The sequence below is a fragment of the Cupressus sempervirens genome, chromosome 3 (assembly GCF_028749045.1).
Source record: "Cupressus sempervirens isolate cs-2001-9-10 chromosome 3, ASM2874904v1, whole genome shotgun sequence".
Taxonomy (NCBI): domain Eukaryota; kingdom Viridiplantae; phylum Streptophyta; class Pinopsida; order Cupressales; family Cupressaceae; genus Cupressus; species Cupressus sempervirens.
Genome location: NC_143120.1, coordinates 1,094,790,919 through 1,094,812,094, shown reverse-complemented (window position 1 = coordinate 1,094,812,094; position 21,176 = coordinate 1,094,790,919). Strand labels below are relative to the sequence as shown.

Below are 21,176 nucleotides of genomic sequence, written 5' to 3'. Positions count from 1 at the left end.
CAGATCACATCTTATCAGGAGTTTGTGGATAGATTGGTGGAACGCTTTGACAAGAAAGACCCAAAATCATACTTCAGAGAGTTGGCTCAACTCAAGCATGTTGGGAGTTTGGAGAGTTACATTGGAGAATTTCAGAGATTATCAGTGACGGTTTCCAACATCTCAGAGAGATGGCTTGTAGTGTTATTCATGGAGGGCTTATTGGAGCCTATGAGAGGATGGATAAAAGCCTTTGATCCTCCTACTCTTTAGGAGGCGATGAAGAAGGCTAGGATCATGGAGTTTGCAACACCAAAGAGCAAGAGCTTGCATAAGGAAATCCCTTCAACAAGCAATGCGACTCCCCAACAATCAGACAAGAAAAATAAATCAGCACCTATGATGGATGAGGAGACATGAGAAGAGTTGAGGAAGAAGAAATTATGCTATTGGTGCAAGCAACCTTACAACAAGGATCATGATTGCCCTTTGTAGCCTAAGGGCAAGGTGAACCGTTTCATGTGGGCAAATTTTGAGGACTCTGATTCTGATGAAGTTGATCAGCAGGTTGCTTCAAAACTTAATCAGGGTGAGGAGACTTTTGCTCCCATGGCATATATTGCCAATGTTCAAGATGAAACTACATTCAGGTTCAGGGGGGCAGTTGATGGACAACATTGCATCACTATGCTTGATACTGGTGTGACACACAACTTTATTAATGGAGATTTTGTAGCTCGGTGCAGACTTTAGGTTAAGGATTTTGATGAATTCAGAGTTTGGGTAGCAGATGGATATACTCTCGCATGCACCAGAAAGGTTGCTAATCTAACCTTGAGATTGAATAACTATGAGTCACATCCAGATTTTTATGTGATCAACATGGGAGAGATGGACATAGTTTTGGGAATGAAGTGGCTCCAAGACTTGAGAGTGTTTACCCTCAATGTACCTAAGATGGAAATGTCTTTTGAGGTTGATGGTAGGAGGCATGTATTGAGGGGTATTACAGATGGAGGCTCGCATTCTATTAGAGGGCTGGATAGTAAGAGAAAGAAGAAAATGATCAAGAGAAACTTGAGATGATTCTCAATCCATTGTTCGAAGTGGAAGCCGCTTGGTCATATGATAATCCACTCTATGGCTTAGATGATGATAGCTCTCTTGATTCTAGTCTTGAGATGAGCATTGTTGATAGTATTTGTGATCCTACTAGTGCATCGGGATTGCAAATGAGGCTCATAAGGGAGATTTCAGAGGTATACATGGTGAGGAATGCTTACAACTTCATTTTTGATTCTCATGTACATGACCTATTCATGATGCACAATTCAAGAGCGCATGTGTTGAAAAGTTGGGATGATCGTTTATCTTGCGTGAAGTTTGGAGGCAAGGATGATCAGTCTCTTGGCTTGCTTCCACTTGAGGCCTATACTTTTGCGACACTTGGTGATGGTATTGAGTTGGTATGATAGAATGACAGATGGTTTGAGCAAATGTTTCAGGAGTTGTTTGGTGATGACAGGGACATTATGCAGTTCTTCTTGTTGGATCCAGGTGGTGAATTGCTTGAGGACAAGCAATTTCAAGAGGGGCGGACTGTAATGTCCCCGTTTTGGAGGTAATTTGATCTAATTAATTTAATTAAGTTGTCCAAAATAATGAGTATTTTATGAGGATGACTAATTAATTATTTTAATTAAATAAATAAGTGGTATTAAATTAATTATTTATAAAGTTATCAAATAAATAAATATTAAAAACATAACTTTATATTTAATTAATTTAATAAAATGACTTGAATTATAAAATATTTTATAAAGTCAATAAATAAAATAAAATTATGTTCTAGAAGTTTCTGGAGAAAGTGGAGAAAAAAGAATAAATAGGCATCTTGGGCTTCATTCTCACCAGGCAGATTGGATGTTGATGATTGATGATTTTTTCTTGAGTATTTGTGGAGCCAAGTGGTCTGTAGATAATCAATTTGTCTTTGGGAAAGAAAACTCCCATTGATAGCAATTTTGAGGGTGTGAAATATCACCTAAATTATTGCAGCTGTGGGAAGGATATTTCAATCCTTTCACTTGTGCTTAATTGGTGGCCAAGGGCCAAGTTCTTTTGTTGGTTTTTAGTTTCAATTGGAGCCATTAATTGGAGAAGCTTGAGCTTCCATTGATGAAGCTTGGAACTGGAGATTTCATTATAATCTGATATCGGTCTGATTTTATTATAGTCATTAGGGCCAGCATATAGGAGATTTGATTTGGCATACAGGAGCAACACATTTATTTAATTTTGCACGGGACAATGTCGAGACGATGATTCTTTGAAGGGTATATCGTTAGCTCCTCATTTGGCAGAAAATTCTTCTTGATTCCAGGTCATAAAGGGTAGAATGCATAAGGGAAAGTCTGATAATTCAAACATCAGTAAATTACAATCATAATGGAGGCCATGATTTTCTTGTAACTCCCTCAACTTGGTTCGATTCTCTCTTCTACCCTGGGCGCACTTCATAAGAGGGTTAGAAGATGAAGTTGGGTGCATTTTGGAGGGCATAAAAGCTGAGTATTATTTAATAGAAATTAATTTATATCAGAACAGGGGCGGCTAGGTCTGAGGATTGTTTCGGCATCAAGAGGTCATTATCATTCAAGATATTGCTTGCTAATTCATCACAGTTTCAAGGCAACTTCATGTTCCAGGTTCCTTTTGATTTATACAAGCTTAATGATAATTTAGATGCATTTCATGGTAGCTGCTGTAGGTGAACATTTGTATCAAATCTGTTTGTAATTATTATATGAGTTGTAAGCCAAGAGTCTTGGCATTGGCATTGACATCATTGTTAGAAAATTGCATTCTCAATACCATATCAATAGTTGGAAATTATCACTTGTTGTTTTGAGCATTGAATGTTAAATATGAGGATGTATGTCAACTATTTGATATAATGACTATAAGCTGTAGTTGCACATTTAGGTCATGATACTACATCTATTGCATTTCAAAATACAAAAAGAAATCTGCATTGCATCTAAGACCTTGTCTAAACATCATAGGACTTCTTTGCAAATAGTAAATACCTTGGATATCATTGGGAAAACATTTATGCATTCAAACCAGCAAGTTATAGGGTTGCACATGATTTGTTTGACAAAATTACAAGCAGCAAATTAGGGCAAATTGTGGTCAGTTTGAGCAAGGCTCATTACATGATTGGAGAAGACTTAGTGCCACCTCATCATTTTTATCCTGTTATTTAATCCTTTGATGAAGAGAAAGTATCTCTTAATACTCAACATTTCTAACTTTCTAAATTTGATTAACTCTTCCAAACATTAATTTCTTGAGGATGACTGATGTTTCATTTTCCCAAATCGCTTCACCCTTTGCATCTTCTCCATCTCTTGGGTATTTTCTTCATGGTCTTGACTTCAATTTGCACCTACACATTGTGAACTTGATCTTTATCTGAATTGCAGTCTCGATAGAATTTCTTGATGTCTTCATGCAGGTGGGCTGGATTTGTATTTTAACTTTGATGGTCTTGGTGTGAAATCCTCCTCCTCACTTTGAATCCTTGAGATTCAAGCCTTGACCTTGAAGCATCAACTTGGAGTCTCGAGTATCTTGGTGCCATCATTTCCATCTTTCAAGCCTTCCACATTGCGAGACAAGAGAAAAGATCATTAAGCCTTGAAAAAAATAAAAAAAATAAAAAAATCAGAAAGTTATCATGATGACTGCATAAGCATCAAAATCAGAAAAGATTTCCTCCAAAACACTCGTCGTTTTAGCTTGCCTTATTCAAATCTACAATTACAAATTTGAACAAAATAAAATAAGGAAAGGATAAATGTTTTACACCATAGCACTTTCAGATTTCAAGCCTTTTATCTTCCCTCCAACGGGTCCTTCTCTTTAGACAACCCATTACCTTCCCAATAAATTCACCAATCCACGAGACTGTCGACGCCTATAAGTCGCTGCTAATAGGGAATAGTTCGCTGCTTATTTCAAAGGAAATTCTGTCTTTGAAAATATTGAAATAAAGCTACCTCCCCCTTTATTTATAGGCATAGGTGGTTTACAGGAGCATGTTACTGTGTAGAGGCTGACCTTGGCTTTAATTTTTATTTTCATATACATTCCATCCCTGAAGTCCAACTCAACACTATTCAACCGATAAAATTTGTTTTTTATTTAATTTCTTTCACATCCTCTCAGCTGACTAGACTAGATGACTTAGCTTTTATAGTCCCAAATCTTTTACATTGAGCACTGGCAAAAATCACTATGCCATGAGGATAGAATCCTCTCAATGAGTGGGATCCGACAAGGTGTTGTTGAGAGGATAGAATCCTCCCCACCTGGTGGAATCCGACAAGGTGAGAGGATTTTGTATCCCACTAGGGGAAAAATGTGACGCTAGTTACATTATGGTGGAAATATAACATATCATAAGATAAAATGCTTGAGGGAGTGTGGAACCCATCCTCCACAAAGGATTCTTGCCACGTTGTGAATAGTTTTTTGTCTAATCAAATTGATTCTTAATTAGTTATCATTGCTTTCATTTGTGATCACCCTTGTCCTCACTCTTTTGACCCGGCCTTATTCCCACTTTTGAGTCATTAGAAATCTCTATTAAGATCTATTGTTATCTGCACTTAAAATAGTTGTGGCAGAATTTTGGTCAAAGGAAGGATAAAATCCTCTGGGAAGGGCAAAATCCTTCTTCCATAGAGGATAAATTTAAATACCAAACTTACATTCTTTCGGCATCATTTGAGCCAACCTTCATCCATTCAATTCGCCTTTGGACTTCTCTGCAATGACTCCTCCACTGAAATGTTATCATGGTGTGAATGGGAAAGCATGATCATATATTGCACGAAATTGAGTGATTTCGAGGATTTATCATGACTGGACAAAGAAAATGAAGGGCCCTCCATTTAAAGGGGTGATGGTGTAAAATAGCACAACACTATCTGATGAAGGGCCACACCACCCTACCAACTCAAAACCAAAAATGCAACAATATGGAGACAAAGAGAGACAAAATGTTTTCCAAGCAATTTTATTATACTTGAAAATCCTTACAACATCCACAAGATGATATCATAGATATGACTTCTTCTTCAAAAAGAAGTTCACAAATTCTTCAACATAAGAGAACTCCCCAAATAAGAATTTCCACAAGAAGAGTCTTCACACCAAGAGCTTCACCAAGAAGAACTTCCCAACTAAGAGCCTTCATCTCCAAAGCTTCCACCCAAGCACTTCTACTTGAAGAGCTACACCTTGAAGCCTTCACACCTTCCAGCTTTCACCTTGAAGCTTGACCTTCCAAAGCTTGATTAGAAATGCTCATATGCCTTGCTTAAATAGGCACTTACCACCCAATGCATGATTTATCCACAACCTTCTAGAATTCCACCTACACAATATCCACAACCTTCTAGGATTCCACAATATCCACAACCTTCTAGAATTCCACCTACACACCTCGATAAATGGAATGACAACCATTTTTATTTTATTTTTCTATTTACGCCACCTATGCACCTCTAAAATAGAATTTTTTTTTTTTTCTTTTCTCCTTTTTCCCTTATTTTTATTTTATTATTATTTTTCCTTATATTTTCGTCACTTTCTCTCTCCTCCACAATTTTTTTTTTAAATTTTAAATTTTTTTTTTTAATTTCCTATGCAAGATGCTCCTGCATCACTATCAAAAGGAAGAAGCCAAATTATTGGGATGGAATATACGTGCTGGAAATATGGTCGTAACTGACGCCTAATGCAGAATAAATTATAAAGTCATAAAAACCTTTCTCAACAAACTAAGATCAAAACGGTGAAGAAAGTAGGTAGTTCCTGAAGAGGTTTGGATCTTGAACCTTAGAAAGCAAACTAAAACGAAGAAAGGAGGAAAACAGAAAGCTTCCAAAAGGCTTGTAGAAAACCGACAAAAGGGAAAGTGCCTCTTGTAAAAGCAACAGAATTAGAATTTCAAATTTGGTGACATGTCCCAGTTTTCAAAAGCTGCAAAGCATCAAATGTTGACAAGACTGGTTTTAGTGGCACATCTTGCCCATCACTAAAATAATGAATTTTGCACCATGTAAGAACACTTTGAAGATTGTTTTGTGTGATTAGAAGTGTGAAGAAGAAGCTAAATCTAGGGCATCATTTCTATGATGGCAGACCACAAAATTCAATGAATGAAATGCCTCTACTTTGCCATGTCTCCTGCAAGTTCAGAACTGAATTGCATTTCACAGTGAAAGGCAGAATGAGGTTTAAGCATCTCGGATATGATCATTTGAATGGACTGGAAAGTACTTTGCACGAAATTGGGAATACAAAGTTGGGTTAAGTTGTTTTGGATGAATTTTGGAGAAGGGTAAATAATCTTGATATGCACCCAGTTACAAAAAAGCTAGTGGAGAGTGGTTTGTTGCAAGCAACCAACTTTCCTGTTGCAGTACAATGTGCTGAAGTAATTACAGAATGTATCAATCAATATAATCTAGAAACCAGGCAGATAAAGCAGCAAAATGAAGAGGTGCTCACTCTTGACAGGGAGACCATCCATAACCTCTTTGCAGTTGCCTGTGAGAGAAGTATACACTGACTGAGATTTTGCCTTGTCATAGTCTACTTTCAGTAAGAAGAAAACCTACTCTAGAGGTGTCATGGCCGGAGAATGATTCCAACTGAGAAGAGGAGGCCAGTCCAAACTCCCAAAAACAATTACTGGCATGAACTTGAACGGAGAGATTGAAAACATCATCATCTTGTTGCACAGGTCGAGAGGAGTTGGAGAAGCTATAAACCTAGACGAGTGGATCTTCTTCTTTGTGTAGACAGTTTATTCTGGAGTAGGTTACATTGATTGGGCAGAAATCATCAGTGATCAAATACATCAGCTGATCAGCTCTTTCCCATTAAATCAATTCTTTTATATGTCTTCATACATCATTTATGCCCTAACCTGCACTCAGTACTGGCCCAGTCCAAAAAATGTGGAGGAATTTGATGAAAACATTTAGATATTTGTTTTCTATCCCAGTCTGTAGTTGCATAAAAGCTATGCTGATTTTTGAAGAGTCACACAATGAAATTGACAAGGGAGCTACAAGGATGCTTGAGCAGAGAATTCCCCTTGAAGTGACTGCAGTGATAATGGATCATGGGAACTACTTCACTCAATCTCCGACTTTCACCTACATCAGAATAGGTGCATTTGATGATACTGCTAAAAATTGACCAGGTATGCTGACAATAAAATCATTATGATTGAATTGTGTTGGAAAATTGTAGAGGTTAATAAAAGGTTTTCTGAAATGCTATTAATATTAACAAAGCGGGTTCCAAGTATTCTTTTGAAACATATGAAGTTCTAAGGCCTCATTTTGATACTTGCAATTTTCTGAAGGATGACTTATAACTAGGTTCAGCTTATCATCATGTACCCCACCTTAGAGGATTAAATGGGCTAATTGTGCTGATGATTTCGATTTGAGAGAGAGGTCCTGGTCAAGATTGACCATTGAGCAGATTCAGGAGTAGAAATGGGAATAGGATAGAGGTCTTCTCCCCTTTCAGGACATTTTCTGATCTGATTCTAATTTGTATAAATTTTATATTATTTTCATCTTGTCTACCCGATACTCTCTAATTGTTCGGTGTGCATGGTGGTTTGGAGACTATAGCTCCATGTCCCACTTCGATTGCTAATTTTGTGTTTTTTTTTTTTTTCTAAATATATAAACTCTCTTTGGATCCTCTTATCCAAATTCTTTTTTTTTATTGGATGTGTAATATTTAAGGTATTCCTTCACCGGTTTCCTTTTTATTTCCTCCAGGTCTTTTAGTTTCAACCCAGCCATTTTTTGTTTGACACAAGGTGTCTTCAAATTCATTTAAATTGATTTTTCCAACTCATTTGGTGTTGCTATGTCTCTTCAAAAAGCAATCTACCTTCTGTAATAGTTTATTTAGATTGAGCTTTCAGTTTCAATTTTAAATAGTTCATTTAGATTGAACAATTCTGTTTCTATTTCCAACTTATTTGCTGTTGCTTTCATTTTGGCACTCTTTGTCATTTGGTATTTGAATATAATCGCTAATGAAGGTTTTTGATATTTTAATATTTACTAACGAAACTATATCATCATTTGCATAGTTGTTCACTTTCAATTTGCCTGGTTCCCTCTTTATCTCGTTTTCAAGTTGCCCCTATTTAGATTGATTGTTCCAACTCAGTAAGTTTCAATTTCCCTCTTCAAATATTAACTCATCATTTGCACTGCAGTTGATGATACATCTATATCTAACAAGCGATCTGTCATTTAGAAGATATCTCACTACAAGTATAATTATCAATGTAGACTCATGTTCTGATTTGACGTCTGTCCTTGTTGTCATCTCCAATTTCTTGTATATAGATTGCAATCATTATGCAAAAGGCAAATATGTGGGATAATACATCCAAATATGGGTATGAATAAGAGATAAATGTGTCTGATGCCAAAGAAGACTTCTGTTCAAGCAAATCCGATGCTCTACTATATCCTCCTCTTCGTAGTCTCTCTGTTTCATATAAATGAGACTTTGGTGAAAGATTGGAAATCTTTGTTAAATATTATATTGAGGTGGAACATATGAATTCACAGTATGTATTCCCATGCCCATACCAACTGCAGTTTATCAACTTATTTCTTTATCTTATTTTTGATCTATATATTGGTTGTTTATTACGTCTCTTGTCTCTGCTCCTTTCGTTTTCTTCCTTCCTGTGTATTGTCTGTTATTTCCCAAATATCCATTGACATGGCTTGCTGATTGGTCTTCCTGTCATTTCTTATATGTCACCACTGATGTTTACTGTATTTTACTGGGATGTATCCCCTCTTAATCTGTAATGGTGGATACAGATATGTAAAATTGATGTCTTGTCAAATATAACAATGCCAAACTGGTTAAAACACCATCGTCTCCTCTTCATGTTCTTGGTTTGACTCCTCAATGTCTGATGCAGATTAGCTACCAATGCTTCTTAGCTTATTGTCCTTCACAGTATGAATGTTTTTGTGTAACTTATAGTTTTCTCATAGTATTTCAAATGTCGGTGTTCTCATTTTATAATGTTTTTAGTAATGGATGGATTTCTGAATAACTCCGACATGGTTACTGAGTCCGTTGAACTATGGTACGTATTTGTTCTTTGCCTTTGTCTTCTCTAGTTATTAGGTGCCGACTAAATTCACCTCCTCCCTTTTGACATGACTTTAGTTATAATCTTTTTACCTATACCTCATCTTCCTGATATCAAACTTTTCTTATATGCAACTGGGTTTGACATTAGGTCAATTGCTTAAAACTAGTGCAATCTGATAGAAACTGATTCGATGATAATTGGTCCACAAAAACTCCAATCTGACACTCTAGTTGATGAAACGACACGAGAAAAAGGTTCATGGCAACATGAGACGACTCCTTCTCAGAACATGATTGCTCAACCTCATAATCATTCTCAAACTTGAATAGATGATTTGCACAAACTGTACAAGATGGCAAGATCGAAGCTCTGATACCACTTGTAATGTCCCCTTTCAGGGCATTTTCTGATCTGATTCTAATTTGTATAAATTTTATATTATTTTCATCTGATATCCTTTTCATTGTTTGATATTTGATATATATACGTATTTTCCAAAGGGTCGCCTCCTTTCATAATAATTACATTAATTATATATTAATAAGGTTACTTATATTAATTAATATCATAAGGTGTATTATATTAATAATTATATTATTAAGTATATTATTTAATAATATATCAAATATTATATTATAATACATTTATTAGTATAGCCATTTTATATTAAAATATATCTATATAATAATATTAGTATATATTATATTAGATTAGTATTTTATTCATTTCACTTTCATATTGCTATAATAATGCGATATATATATATATATATATATATATATGATATTATTATATGATTATAACATAATATTACCTATAAAATATTATCATTTTAATATTATTATTAATATTACTTTATATATAATACTTATTTATTATTTAAATTATATGTCAAAACAGGGACATTGCACTATTTCTGAAAAGAGGGCATGAGAATGGAGATTCAAAGAATGGCATATGTTGCCTTTTGACATTAGTTTTATGGTAGCTTTCATTTGAAGGTGGTGGCAATTTATACTTTGATAACAAGGCATTGCAATTAACTTTGTTCATGGTGAGAGTATTGCCAGGTGCACTAGGAGCTGCAAAATCACCGTGTGAGCTCATGGATGCCATGTTGGTATTGTCAACATCTATATCAAACCTTTGGATAGTGGAATAGGGAATGTTTCCTCTCTAGATCTGGAGTTTTTCATCCAAGTAGGGTTTTCCCTATGAGAAATTGTGTTTTCCTATCATTCTGTGTATATCATATCTATCCTTTCTACACGATAAACTCTCTATGTTTACCTTGATATACATTGTTCTTGTGAACATTCATTTTGAGTTGTTTAGAGTATAGATCCAAATTGTTGGTTGAGTTCTTTCCATTACATATCTATTTGCTAATAGCAAAGTGAGTAGCCTCCTTGTTTATGAATCACTAATTGGGTAATTTAATCTTCTTTGAGTGGGATTTGAAAAAAACTCAAACAAAACAAGATTGAAAATTGCTAAATTTTTAGATCCCCAGCTAGTTCGGCCTTAGATTTTTTCAGTTTTTGGCGCAATGACATTTGATCAAACAATTGGTGTGCAAAGTCTGATTTGAATTTTCTGAGTTCTTGTTTGAAGTTTAAATGCTTGATTATAAAAATGGATGGCAATATACCATGAAGAAATGCAAGAACTGCAAAGCATGAAATTGAAAAACTATAAAGCTCAATAAATGACCATTGTATTGCATGTAATCAAGTCTGAGACAACTAGTTACAGTCCTCATTCCAGACAGATAACTTTGTAAAACATGGAATTATGTTGTTATAAACATGGCCTTCCATACCTGATTATTAGCCAACCTTGAACAAACTGAGAGTACTGTCCAGTGTTGCAGGGAGTGGATGATATGAGGTAGGAGACTGAAATGATAAAAGCTGGAAAAGAATGCAAAATCTGGAAATGCTGGCTCTCTTTCATTCTCAGAAAGTTGTCTTCTAGAAGGTTGATTATGACCAAGATGAAGGCAATAACCCCTAAACTGAAACCAAATATTGTATCTGCCTTACTGCTCACGATCCCTGCAGTTGTGACATTGTTCACACATATTGTAGCTGTGACTTTGTTCATGACTACTGCAGCTGACACTATTCACGGCATTTGTTTATGTCACCTTCCATCTGCAACACAGTTTCTTGTTCAAACGATAACTTCTGCCATTAGACTCAATAGAAAACTTTGAGATAAGTTCACCTCTCTTGGAAAGTTGAGGTTTTGTCTTGCCAAACTAGTCACTGAATCTTTAGCAACAGTGGAGAAATAACTTCAATTATAAAATCACATAACATGCTCCAAATAAGAGTACATCCCGATTATAATGCCTCTTTGGGTGGTTGAAACGTATCTGGAAGCAGTGTAGGATATAACTTACTTTCTATGCTCAATGAGTTTGTGCATTGGGGATGTTTTAGGGGACAGAAACGTGTTTCCAACTTTCCGGTATAGGTACGATTTAGAGCCAATTTTTAGGGGATGACTATTCAAAAATTGGGGATTTTTTATATAGAGAGAGAATTTAAATATGTATATCATAACATTGATAGACCATTCACCGTAGACATTTCAGAAGCTAAATACATAGCAAATTAATAAACTTGAAAACTCTCCTCTTGCAACTCAAAAATTAAAACTTTCTTGCTGGTCTTTCTTTTTCTTCTCAGCAAGAATGGTTGAAATGAAGAAATGAAGAAGACTTTACCTTTTAGACACCAAATGGAGTTCCATAATTACTATTTCTACCCACATGGGGCCTGCCCAACAATTTTTTTTTTTAAAAAGTGACTTTTTGCAAAATGGCAGATATTGTTTTGGCTGGAAAAAAGGGTGCGCCATTAGATACTAGGGACGGTCAGTGGATGGCTAGGCCATCTCGATACTAACGTCCTCGAGTCCCCTATTTCACATGAAATGTCGTTTCCAATTGGTCTTCTTTTTTTTCATTTTTTGAATGACGTTAGTAATAGGAAATTCCTATCCTTGCATCCTTGGGATGATAGCAGGGGAAATTGGGCAGGGGATGTGTCCCAATGAAACACTGGTTTCTTCTACTTTATTCTCTGTAAAAGAAACTCTGTGTTATAATTTAGAGTTGACATTATAATAAAGTTACTTTATTAATATTTATACACCCATTGCTCCAAAAATGACTTTTTCATTGATATAATAACAATCTGACACACAAGACCCCTATTTTATGTGCCCAAGATTTAAAACTTCTCATTTTGGTTCTAGAGAGATCTAACACTAAGGTTCTTATTATAAATTTTTTATTGGAATAGAAATCTTAATAAATTTAATTAAATTATAGCCAATAGTACATACACCCAACTTGCAAAAATGACCCAAAAGCATTGTAATGTCCCTAATTTTTCACAAGTGTCTTAATTAGGTTAATTAATTAAGTGGTCGAAAAATAAAAATAATATCATAAGTACTTATTTCACTAATTAATTTAATCATTAAATAAAGGGGCCTAAATTATTACATAAAAATGTCAGCCTATTTGAAATCTTTAGATGCTTCTCGGAGGCCTTTATAAGAAGATGGCTAGGTATTGTAAAGGGGCCTAATTAATAGAATTATAATAAAATATTGTCAATTATGCATATTATAACTTTTGAGATGCTTGGAGGCCATTATAAGGTGATAGATGAGCATTGTAAATCATTAGGTATTTTATTCGACTCTTCTTTATATTTTTGGGTAGTGAAAGCTGAAGCTGGTTTATGCAGTTTTGGAGGTGGAAGATCCTCCCTTGTCTGCATTCACAGTTTCAGTGGTTCACAAACACCTTATTCTTCCAACTGGAAATACCATTCCAATATTTTACTTTGTGCTATAAATTTGTGAAGTCTTATGCAAAAGACAAATTTTTAATCCATAGCTTGATATTTGTCTGAGATCGTGGGTCTATGTAAATTACTATCATTATTATGAATTTCTCTTACATGTGCATTCTAGTTAATTTTGTGGTGTTGATCTTATTTCCTAGCACTTGTATTATTGGCATTATCAACATGTCGAATTCAATTATTTGTCCAAACCTATAGCAGTCATACTTCAAAGACAAGGCATTCAGAGAAAGTGTATTGAATTGTAGTGCGAAGGTACATCTACCATAGGAAGCAATAGTTGTACAGTGTTTGTTGTACATAAGGGAGTCACTATTGACCATATGGTGACAACACCATATAGAGGAGTCTGACATACTATATGATTGTGTCGAGGAGTGTCGTGGGCTAACTGCATGCCAAATTTGGTGTGGGTCGTACGCATTGTGCAAGTATGAGAAAGGAACCATATGATACGCTTTTGATTGTACACTGGACTTAAGTTCCATACGAACATCAATCATCTCGTATGCTTCATCGATTTGTGTTCTGCCTTGGTAGGCACATTACAGTGGTATCAGAGTTGGTGGCCTTACTAGTCTTTCAAGTAATTGAGATCAAATCATGGCACCAAATGATGGATTAGAAGATGTATTGGGGGAGCTGAGAAGAACTCAGCAAAAGCTTTGCTAGACCCTTGCAATAAGGTACCAATGGGTGGAGGAGACACTCAACCTCTTGAGAGAAGTGGGAAAGGAGATTCACAACACTTCAACATAAAGCTAGTGATACTGACCTTCCTTTCTAGGGTCGAGCAACACAAAATGCACTCACTCACTTTGATTGACTCGCTAAAGCAAATCAAGCAAGATTGGATTGATGGTAGATGGCAGACGAACACATCTCTTAAAGACTATTTAGAATTGTGAATGAAGTATTCATACTTCAAGGGTAAAATATTCTACAACAGTAATCTAAAGTGAGAGATGCAGCTACATGCCACTTTATATCTAAAGAGGATAAGGACATGCTTGGAAATTCGGAAAAGCAACAAATAATAACTGTTCCTTCAAGTGGAGAACACCTAAACCTTTATCACAAGTGCAAAGGTGAAGAAGATGATTACACAAATTCTATTAATCTAATACTCGCCGATCAACTTGATGAAGATGTGAGTTCTATTAGTGATCCTCCTCAAGACTAGGCTCTACTAGTGGTTGTTAGCCTTTTGATGATGTGGACTCAATCAAGGATCATTTGTAGGCAATTTCTACAATTAGACGATTACAAATTTTACCCTTTGGTTGGTCACGAGATGTGCATGATTGAAAATTCTTTATGTGAAGGGCTTCCTCATGGAAACAACAAGATTTACATGACTTATGAGATTCCAAAGGAAATTGATGAGCATGATGGCATGAAGGCCTTGGATCAGAGCATCAATGTGTTTTATGATTAGCTTCATTGGGATCTTGGTGGCTTTGGACATGGTAAATATAAGAGTGGTGCAACAGAAGCTTGGTAGTAGTTTATTTGTAAAAGTGATCCTAAAGCAACATGGAGATTTCAATAGACACTACTACCAACATCCGCACTTCGTTTGGGATCTTTGAGCTTCATTGACAAACTATTTGATGATGGATTAGTTGGGGGCACACAATCTTTGGGTGGCAAGGATTTGTAATGTCCCCAATTTTCATAAGTGTCTTAATTAGGTTAATAAATTAAGTGGTCCAAAAATTAAAATAATATCTTAAGGACTTATTTAATTTAATTTAATCATTAAATAAAGGGGCCCAAATTATAGAATGATAAAACAAATTAATAATGTTGTCCTATTTTAAATCTCTAGATGCTTCTTGGAGCCCTTTATAAGGAGATGGTTAGGCATTGTAAATCATCATGGAATGGATTTGACTCTTCTTTGTATTTTTGGAGACTAAAGGTAATTCATGCATAATTTCGGAGGTGGATGATCCCCCCTAGTTGACATTCGCAGTATCGGTGGTTCATAACCACCCTAGTCTGCTATTGGAAATATCATTCCAATATTTCACTATGTGCTTCAAATTTGTGAAGTCTTCCTTTGAAGAAAAATTTGCATTTGACAATGATATCTTCCTGTGTAATCCAAAGTGCTATCATTATTGAAGATCTATTTGATTAATCTGAAGTATTATATTTCCTCTTGTATATTTGTGTATTTCACTATTCCTTGGAGCATCATCTGGGAATAATTTGTTTAGATTTTTGGCATTCTCCAAAGGCAATATTTCCATAACAAATCAAGGGAGTCACGTCACTAAATCATTTCCATACATTTCAAGTGCCCCCATGGAGGGTTATGCCAGATGACCATACGAAGGAGACTATATTGACCATACGAGTGTGAGCGTTATCGTACAGTTGAGGGGATTGCATGTTCGCACAAAGGTAGATGCACAAATGCATTGTAGACCAACTGTACAGATGTGAATCTTATGTACGGGTGAGGGGATGTGTGATGTACAACAAAGAGAGGTGACCATTTGACCATATGGTGGAGGGTGAGTGTAATTGTCGACCATACACTGAAGTTGACAATGATTACCGTATGTACAGTTGGCTGGAATTTTCATACAAAAAGCTTTGAAATATAATCATTTTGGAGATGGTAGGGGTAATTTCTACGTAGGTAGTTTTGAGAGCAAAAGGAACATTACAAGCATCAAAATCAAAATCTGACAATAGAGGAGTGATCCCAATGATGAAAGATGATAAATGAGCACAATTGGGTGACTTACCAAAAATAGATGCTCCCTCCAAGAATCATGGGGCCCAAACTAGTAGTTGTAAATAACATCTCAAAGTGTCATTTAACTCCTCTAAACCATACGAGCTCATTAAAAATATCAAAACACCCCTTGAATCATGTTGACACAAACTAAAATTGTCAGCAACAACTGCAGTGCTAGAGGACCCAAAAATGGGGACATTACAAAAATAATTGAACAAATTTATTCTTATTTCAACTAGGACCTTATAGAAAATGAAGAAAATCTATAAGGGAGGTGTATGCCTTATACTTTGATTACATAATTTGGCTCTAGACACTAAATAGATTTACAATACAATAAATTGAAAACTTACTAAAAATAGTAAAATAGGGTTCTTGGTGAGAATCAATCAATTGCTACACTTAGCATTAGCCTACATTATTGGAAGTTTAAATGAACAGTCATACAAGGACAAACATATTAGCCAACTGAAATTGCTTCTTGGAGCTATCTATTTTGGGTAACTCAATAAGTCGAGGTCATAACTCTTAGTTTGTTTCTTGAAATTGAAAATTTAAAGTTTATGCATGTGCTGGAACACTTAGGTTATGCAATGATCAATATATGTTAGGCTATAGAAAAGCAAAGTCCACTATTGTCTTGTCAAATTCTGATCCAAAGGGCTTCAAAAATTCAAAATACAAAAACATAGAAAAACACCAATGAAATAGATTTTCAGAATTCTGCCCAGACATCCCACTTGGATGGGCCAAGATGTTTTCCAGATCAAGGTATGATATTTAGAATTATTATCTAACTGATGTTGTGAGGAGGACGAGTCTAAATGTGTTACCTAAGTTCATGTTCCCATAGGTTAAATCAAGGCTGCATTACTGCTAATTTCTCTACTATATATATATATATTTCATATTCATGCAATCCCATGAACAGGAGGTCGGCTATCAACAATGTACTTTAGGTGATTAATGGCAATTTTTAAAAATATATACTCATGCACATACCTTCAAAAATGGTACCTTTTTCTATCATGCTTGATATATATACAAGGCTATAATAGAAGTCGAACAGATATGATTCTAGAATACAAATAAATTAATATAATGACAGTGAACTAAGCATATGATACTTATATTATCTCCTCTTCTCTTGAAATCCATATCTTGTAATGCTTTGATTTTGTGACGAGTTTATAAGAATATTGATAATCTGTTTTAAAAATTCATTGATTTGATGTAGCATTAGGCATCTATATCTGAGAATATTATCTCTGATCTCATTATTATTTATTTGGCATTAAATAATAAATCAAATAACACAATTCTTATTTGTTAATGACAGGGAAGGATGGGAGCTAAAAGTAGCCATTTTCAACCACATGCTCTTGAGAATAAAGACAAACCTACAGAATCTATCCAACAGGACCAAGACTTGGGAGCATTCAAGATGGATATTATTAAATCTGTAGCAAATACAAACCGGGGGAAGGTGAATATTAGTTTGGATTCGTTCACATTTTTTTTTATTGAATATGTTTCTTTGTGGCTTCTGAACCTATTCATAAGATACATGTTTGTGATATTGTGCCTCTGGTCTCTTCTCAAACATGGATTGTCTCCTTTGTCCTTACTTGCATCCTTGGATCATAAGGAATTTTAGAAGTCTCTGTCACTGCTTCCTCTCCTAGAAATGCAAGCACACCTAGCACTGTCCTCGATTGTGGATCATAGTACCTTGCACACACTTCCATGAGCTCATTGCACCAGATAGCTGGTGGGAATCATGGTGCATGGTAAATTCCACTCTTCATGATGTTCATAGCCATTGGGGAAGCTAATTGATCTTTGGTTCCAAAAATCCTCTATTTCATCCTCTTCGTGTTCAGGTTTTCAAGGTTGGTATCATTGACCTTTCACTTGGTAGGCATTTGAGACTCAGGATAATAGCCCTCCATGAGCCTTCTATCTGCACTTTCCTAGCTGCCGTCCCTCCCTTAGTCTCAACCATTGTCCTGTATGAAGCTCAAAGTTAGCACTTTATAAAGAAATCTGATTGTAAGACTAAGAAATCTGATTGTAAGACTAACTTCAGACCTTACTACTCCTGTTTTTTCTACTGATGTGAAGTTTTATGATATAGAAAATCAAGGTTTTAGAGTTGTAAATGAATTTTACAATCTGAAGACAAAAGTCTGAAAATCATGTCTTCAGACATATTTGAAGACATGTCTTAGAAACTGAGGAATTCAGGCCTAAACTTTGCAAAATACAACCCGAGTGCTAGCTCTAAGGTCTGATAATGAAGAGAATACTTTGAAGCTTGACTGTTTCTTATACCAAATTCTGAGGACAAGTATGGAGACATCTTGCACAGTCCAAATTCAACCACTTTAACTCAGAAAATCAGATCACAAACTTGTAAAAGAATGTCTTGATTATAGTTATTGAAGACTTAGAAATGAAAGCCAAACTTTCCACCAAAAAATATGGGTCTGATAATCTGAGGATAAAGTCTGAATCATGCTCACCTAGATAGCCTTTTCCCGTATCGATTGACTTTCCTTGCCATAAGTGCCTATCTTTGTGTCATAGGCTGGGATTTGGGTCAAATTAAGCCTTAATATCTCTCCTTGAAAACTGTAGACTTTAAAGGAATTCTTAGACCTAGGTCTGAGACTTCTGTATTTGTGGCCATGTCAACTCTTTACCTTTGCACAATATGTTGATATTGACACTACATTAATTTTCCCCTTCACATTTTCAGAATCACCATCATTCGTCAAGATACTTTAAAACCTTAATCCGAGGACATAAAATTCACAGACCATTGGATCCTTGCGATCTGAGGATTTGATCCTAAGTTTTCAACAACAGTTGCATTCCTTGAAGTCCCCTTTGATTTTTGGCCTTTTCTGATTTTTTTCTTGAAAAATCGCCGATTCCTTGGAGAGATTCTTTCAGACTTTAGTTTGAAGTATGACATCTAAAAGCTCTTGGAGTTTTGATCCTTGTTCCTGATTTTCTTTCACAATATGTCTTGATGGAGATTAAATCTTCAGTTTTCAATTCAATTCGCACTTCCTCAAAGTAATTGCAATTTTCTTCATTTTCTGATTTTTTCGTACACTATTGCTCAGATTTGAACTTCCTCTCCTGAACTTGCTGATACTTTATGGCTTCTTCTTGATAGATTAATCTTCTTTGCCACCTTTTGACTTTCAGACTTAATTCAACCTCATGCATTGTTTTTCCTTTAGTCTGTTTGATGGCTTTTTATAAGGTGTTGGCTTTGATTTACATCCCCACAATAAATGTGGGATTTAAGATTATTGCCTCTTAAAGCTTGGGAAGAAGTGCAAATTGACTTTCATTTAATTTGAATTTAATTTCATCTTCATAAATTTAACAAGTCTTCAAGGGGAAAATTGATGTTCATAGGGACAATCGTAGTCGCTTTTTAAATTCTATCTTCAGCCTTGCATAAGTCTTTAGGGTGGAAATTTGAAGTCCTTGAGGACTAATCCTTGTTGAAATTTTCTTATCTCCTCTAGATGAGATTTGACCCTCATAGTGGCAAACAAATCCCTTTAAAATTCCACTTCATTTTCTCATTCGCTCCCCAAAGGGGACTTTTGATCCATATATGGATGACTCTTTACTTGCTCATTTGAATTCCAAGGGGGAAATTGATCCCTATATGGACAATCTTGATCCCAGCACCCCATCTTTTCGTTCACTCATCTCAATACTGAAAGGAGATAATCAACCCCTACAAGGGCAAGTGAGAATCCTATTGGGACAAGGACACGTGGAAAATCCTTGTCCGCAAGGCCAACTTGAGTCCCTTTACTCTTCAAGTAGAAGATTTTGCTTAATGGCGACAAAATGGAGATTTTATGGTCAAAGGGACTAGTGGAAATCCCATGTCCATAAGGACTTTCCAATTCCACTCTTGAAAATTTTCCAAGTGTCAACTTGGTGGAGAAATGATCCTTTGTAATGTCCCCATTTTCATGAGCATCAAAATTTGAGAAATTAGCCTATTATTGTGACCCTCGTAGGCTAATTATTGTGGACAGAGGGTCTTTTGAGGTAGAGGCTTGTGTTAGAGTTTTAGGTGACTCTACAACACCCCTAGGATCAAATGAAAGACCAAGATAACTTCCACAAGAGAATGGAAAGACAATTGCATGAAGATGCAAGAATGCTATTATTGATAATGGACTTGATTGACATCCAATGAATTGATTTGAAATGTACATAATAGGCCTCCTTAGATAGGAGAGGTGATAAGAGACAATGATAAGGAAAAGATAATCTATCACCCCCAGAAGGTGGAATCACATGTCCACCAAAGGTGGAACATCCTCCATTATACAATGAAGAATGTGCAATGATAAGGATGATAATGTGATAAGTGCACTAAAGGTGGAATGAGATAACAACGTGCAAACTCCTAAGTGTCTCAATCACAAACTATTGTAAAATGCATTATCCTAAGTAAGCTTAAGTAAGCATAATTAGTGAATATTTAATTACAACAACACCCCCACTTAAGTGCAACTTAGGGGAATGCACTTAAACTCACAATGCAAGATGGGTCCCGGCTACTAGGCCATTTTAGGTACCCATGGACAATATGCAATGCAATACATGAAATGTAATCTCTCATAAAGTGGATAAAGAGAGAAAACCTCATGGGAAAAACCCTCCTCCAAAAAGAGATATGAAAACAAGATGCATGGATGGATGGAGTACTCAAGAACCCCCAAAAATTGTATACATCATGTATATACAAAGAATGATCCCCCCATAGGAAGGAAATAAGGAGACATGATATCCCCCTCATAACGAAGAAGCTCCAGTGTAGATGAAGAGTTTCTGATTTCAAGTTTGAAGAATTGATAATTCTCTTAAGTTGTTAAGCATAGTGAACTGGTGAAATACCCAACGAATTATACCAGGCGTTGGCTTCATCCAGAGGCCAAGAATGAATTTATTGTTGCTGAATTGAGGGTTTGGACACTTCATTTATTTTCAGAACAGTTTGCAAAGGTTGAAGAATTTATATATTGCAGATTGCAGCCAATGTATGGACTGTGATTGGTATTTTGAGAGAGCTGCAGGTCATTTAGGGCAATGACATTCATTTAGAGGGCAACGTCAGGGAGCAAAGAGGCCCGCCTGGCTTGGAAGTGTACGTTTAGTGATTACTTGCATTGACAGTAGAATATATTAAATTTCTGAGATCTGCTATCCGTTTTTGGGCTCCATTATATCTGCGTTATCATTCTAGGTACTGTTGTAGGTGTTCATTTATATC

General features: G+C 35.7%; 1 protein-coding gene across 2 annotated transcripts in view; it reads left to right on the top strand.

Moving 5' to 3' along the window:
- The window catches only part of LOC149570597 (fibrillin protein 5 homolog), a 119,186-nt gene that overhangs the window by 44,380 nt on the left and 53,630 nt on the right, over window positions 1–21,176 (top strand). For both annotated transcript variants that reach the window (XM_089823176.1, XM_089823175.1), the window contains exon 3: window positions 17,196–17,342. In XM_089823176.1, the coding sequence (XP_089679302.1) occupies window positions 17,196–17,342 (147 nt within the window). The remainder of the gene's footprint in view (window positions 1–17,195; window positions 17,343–21,176) is intronic.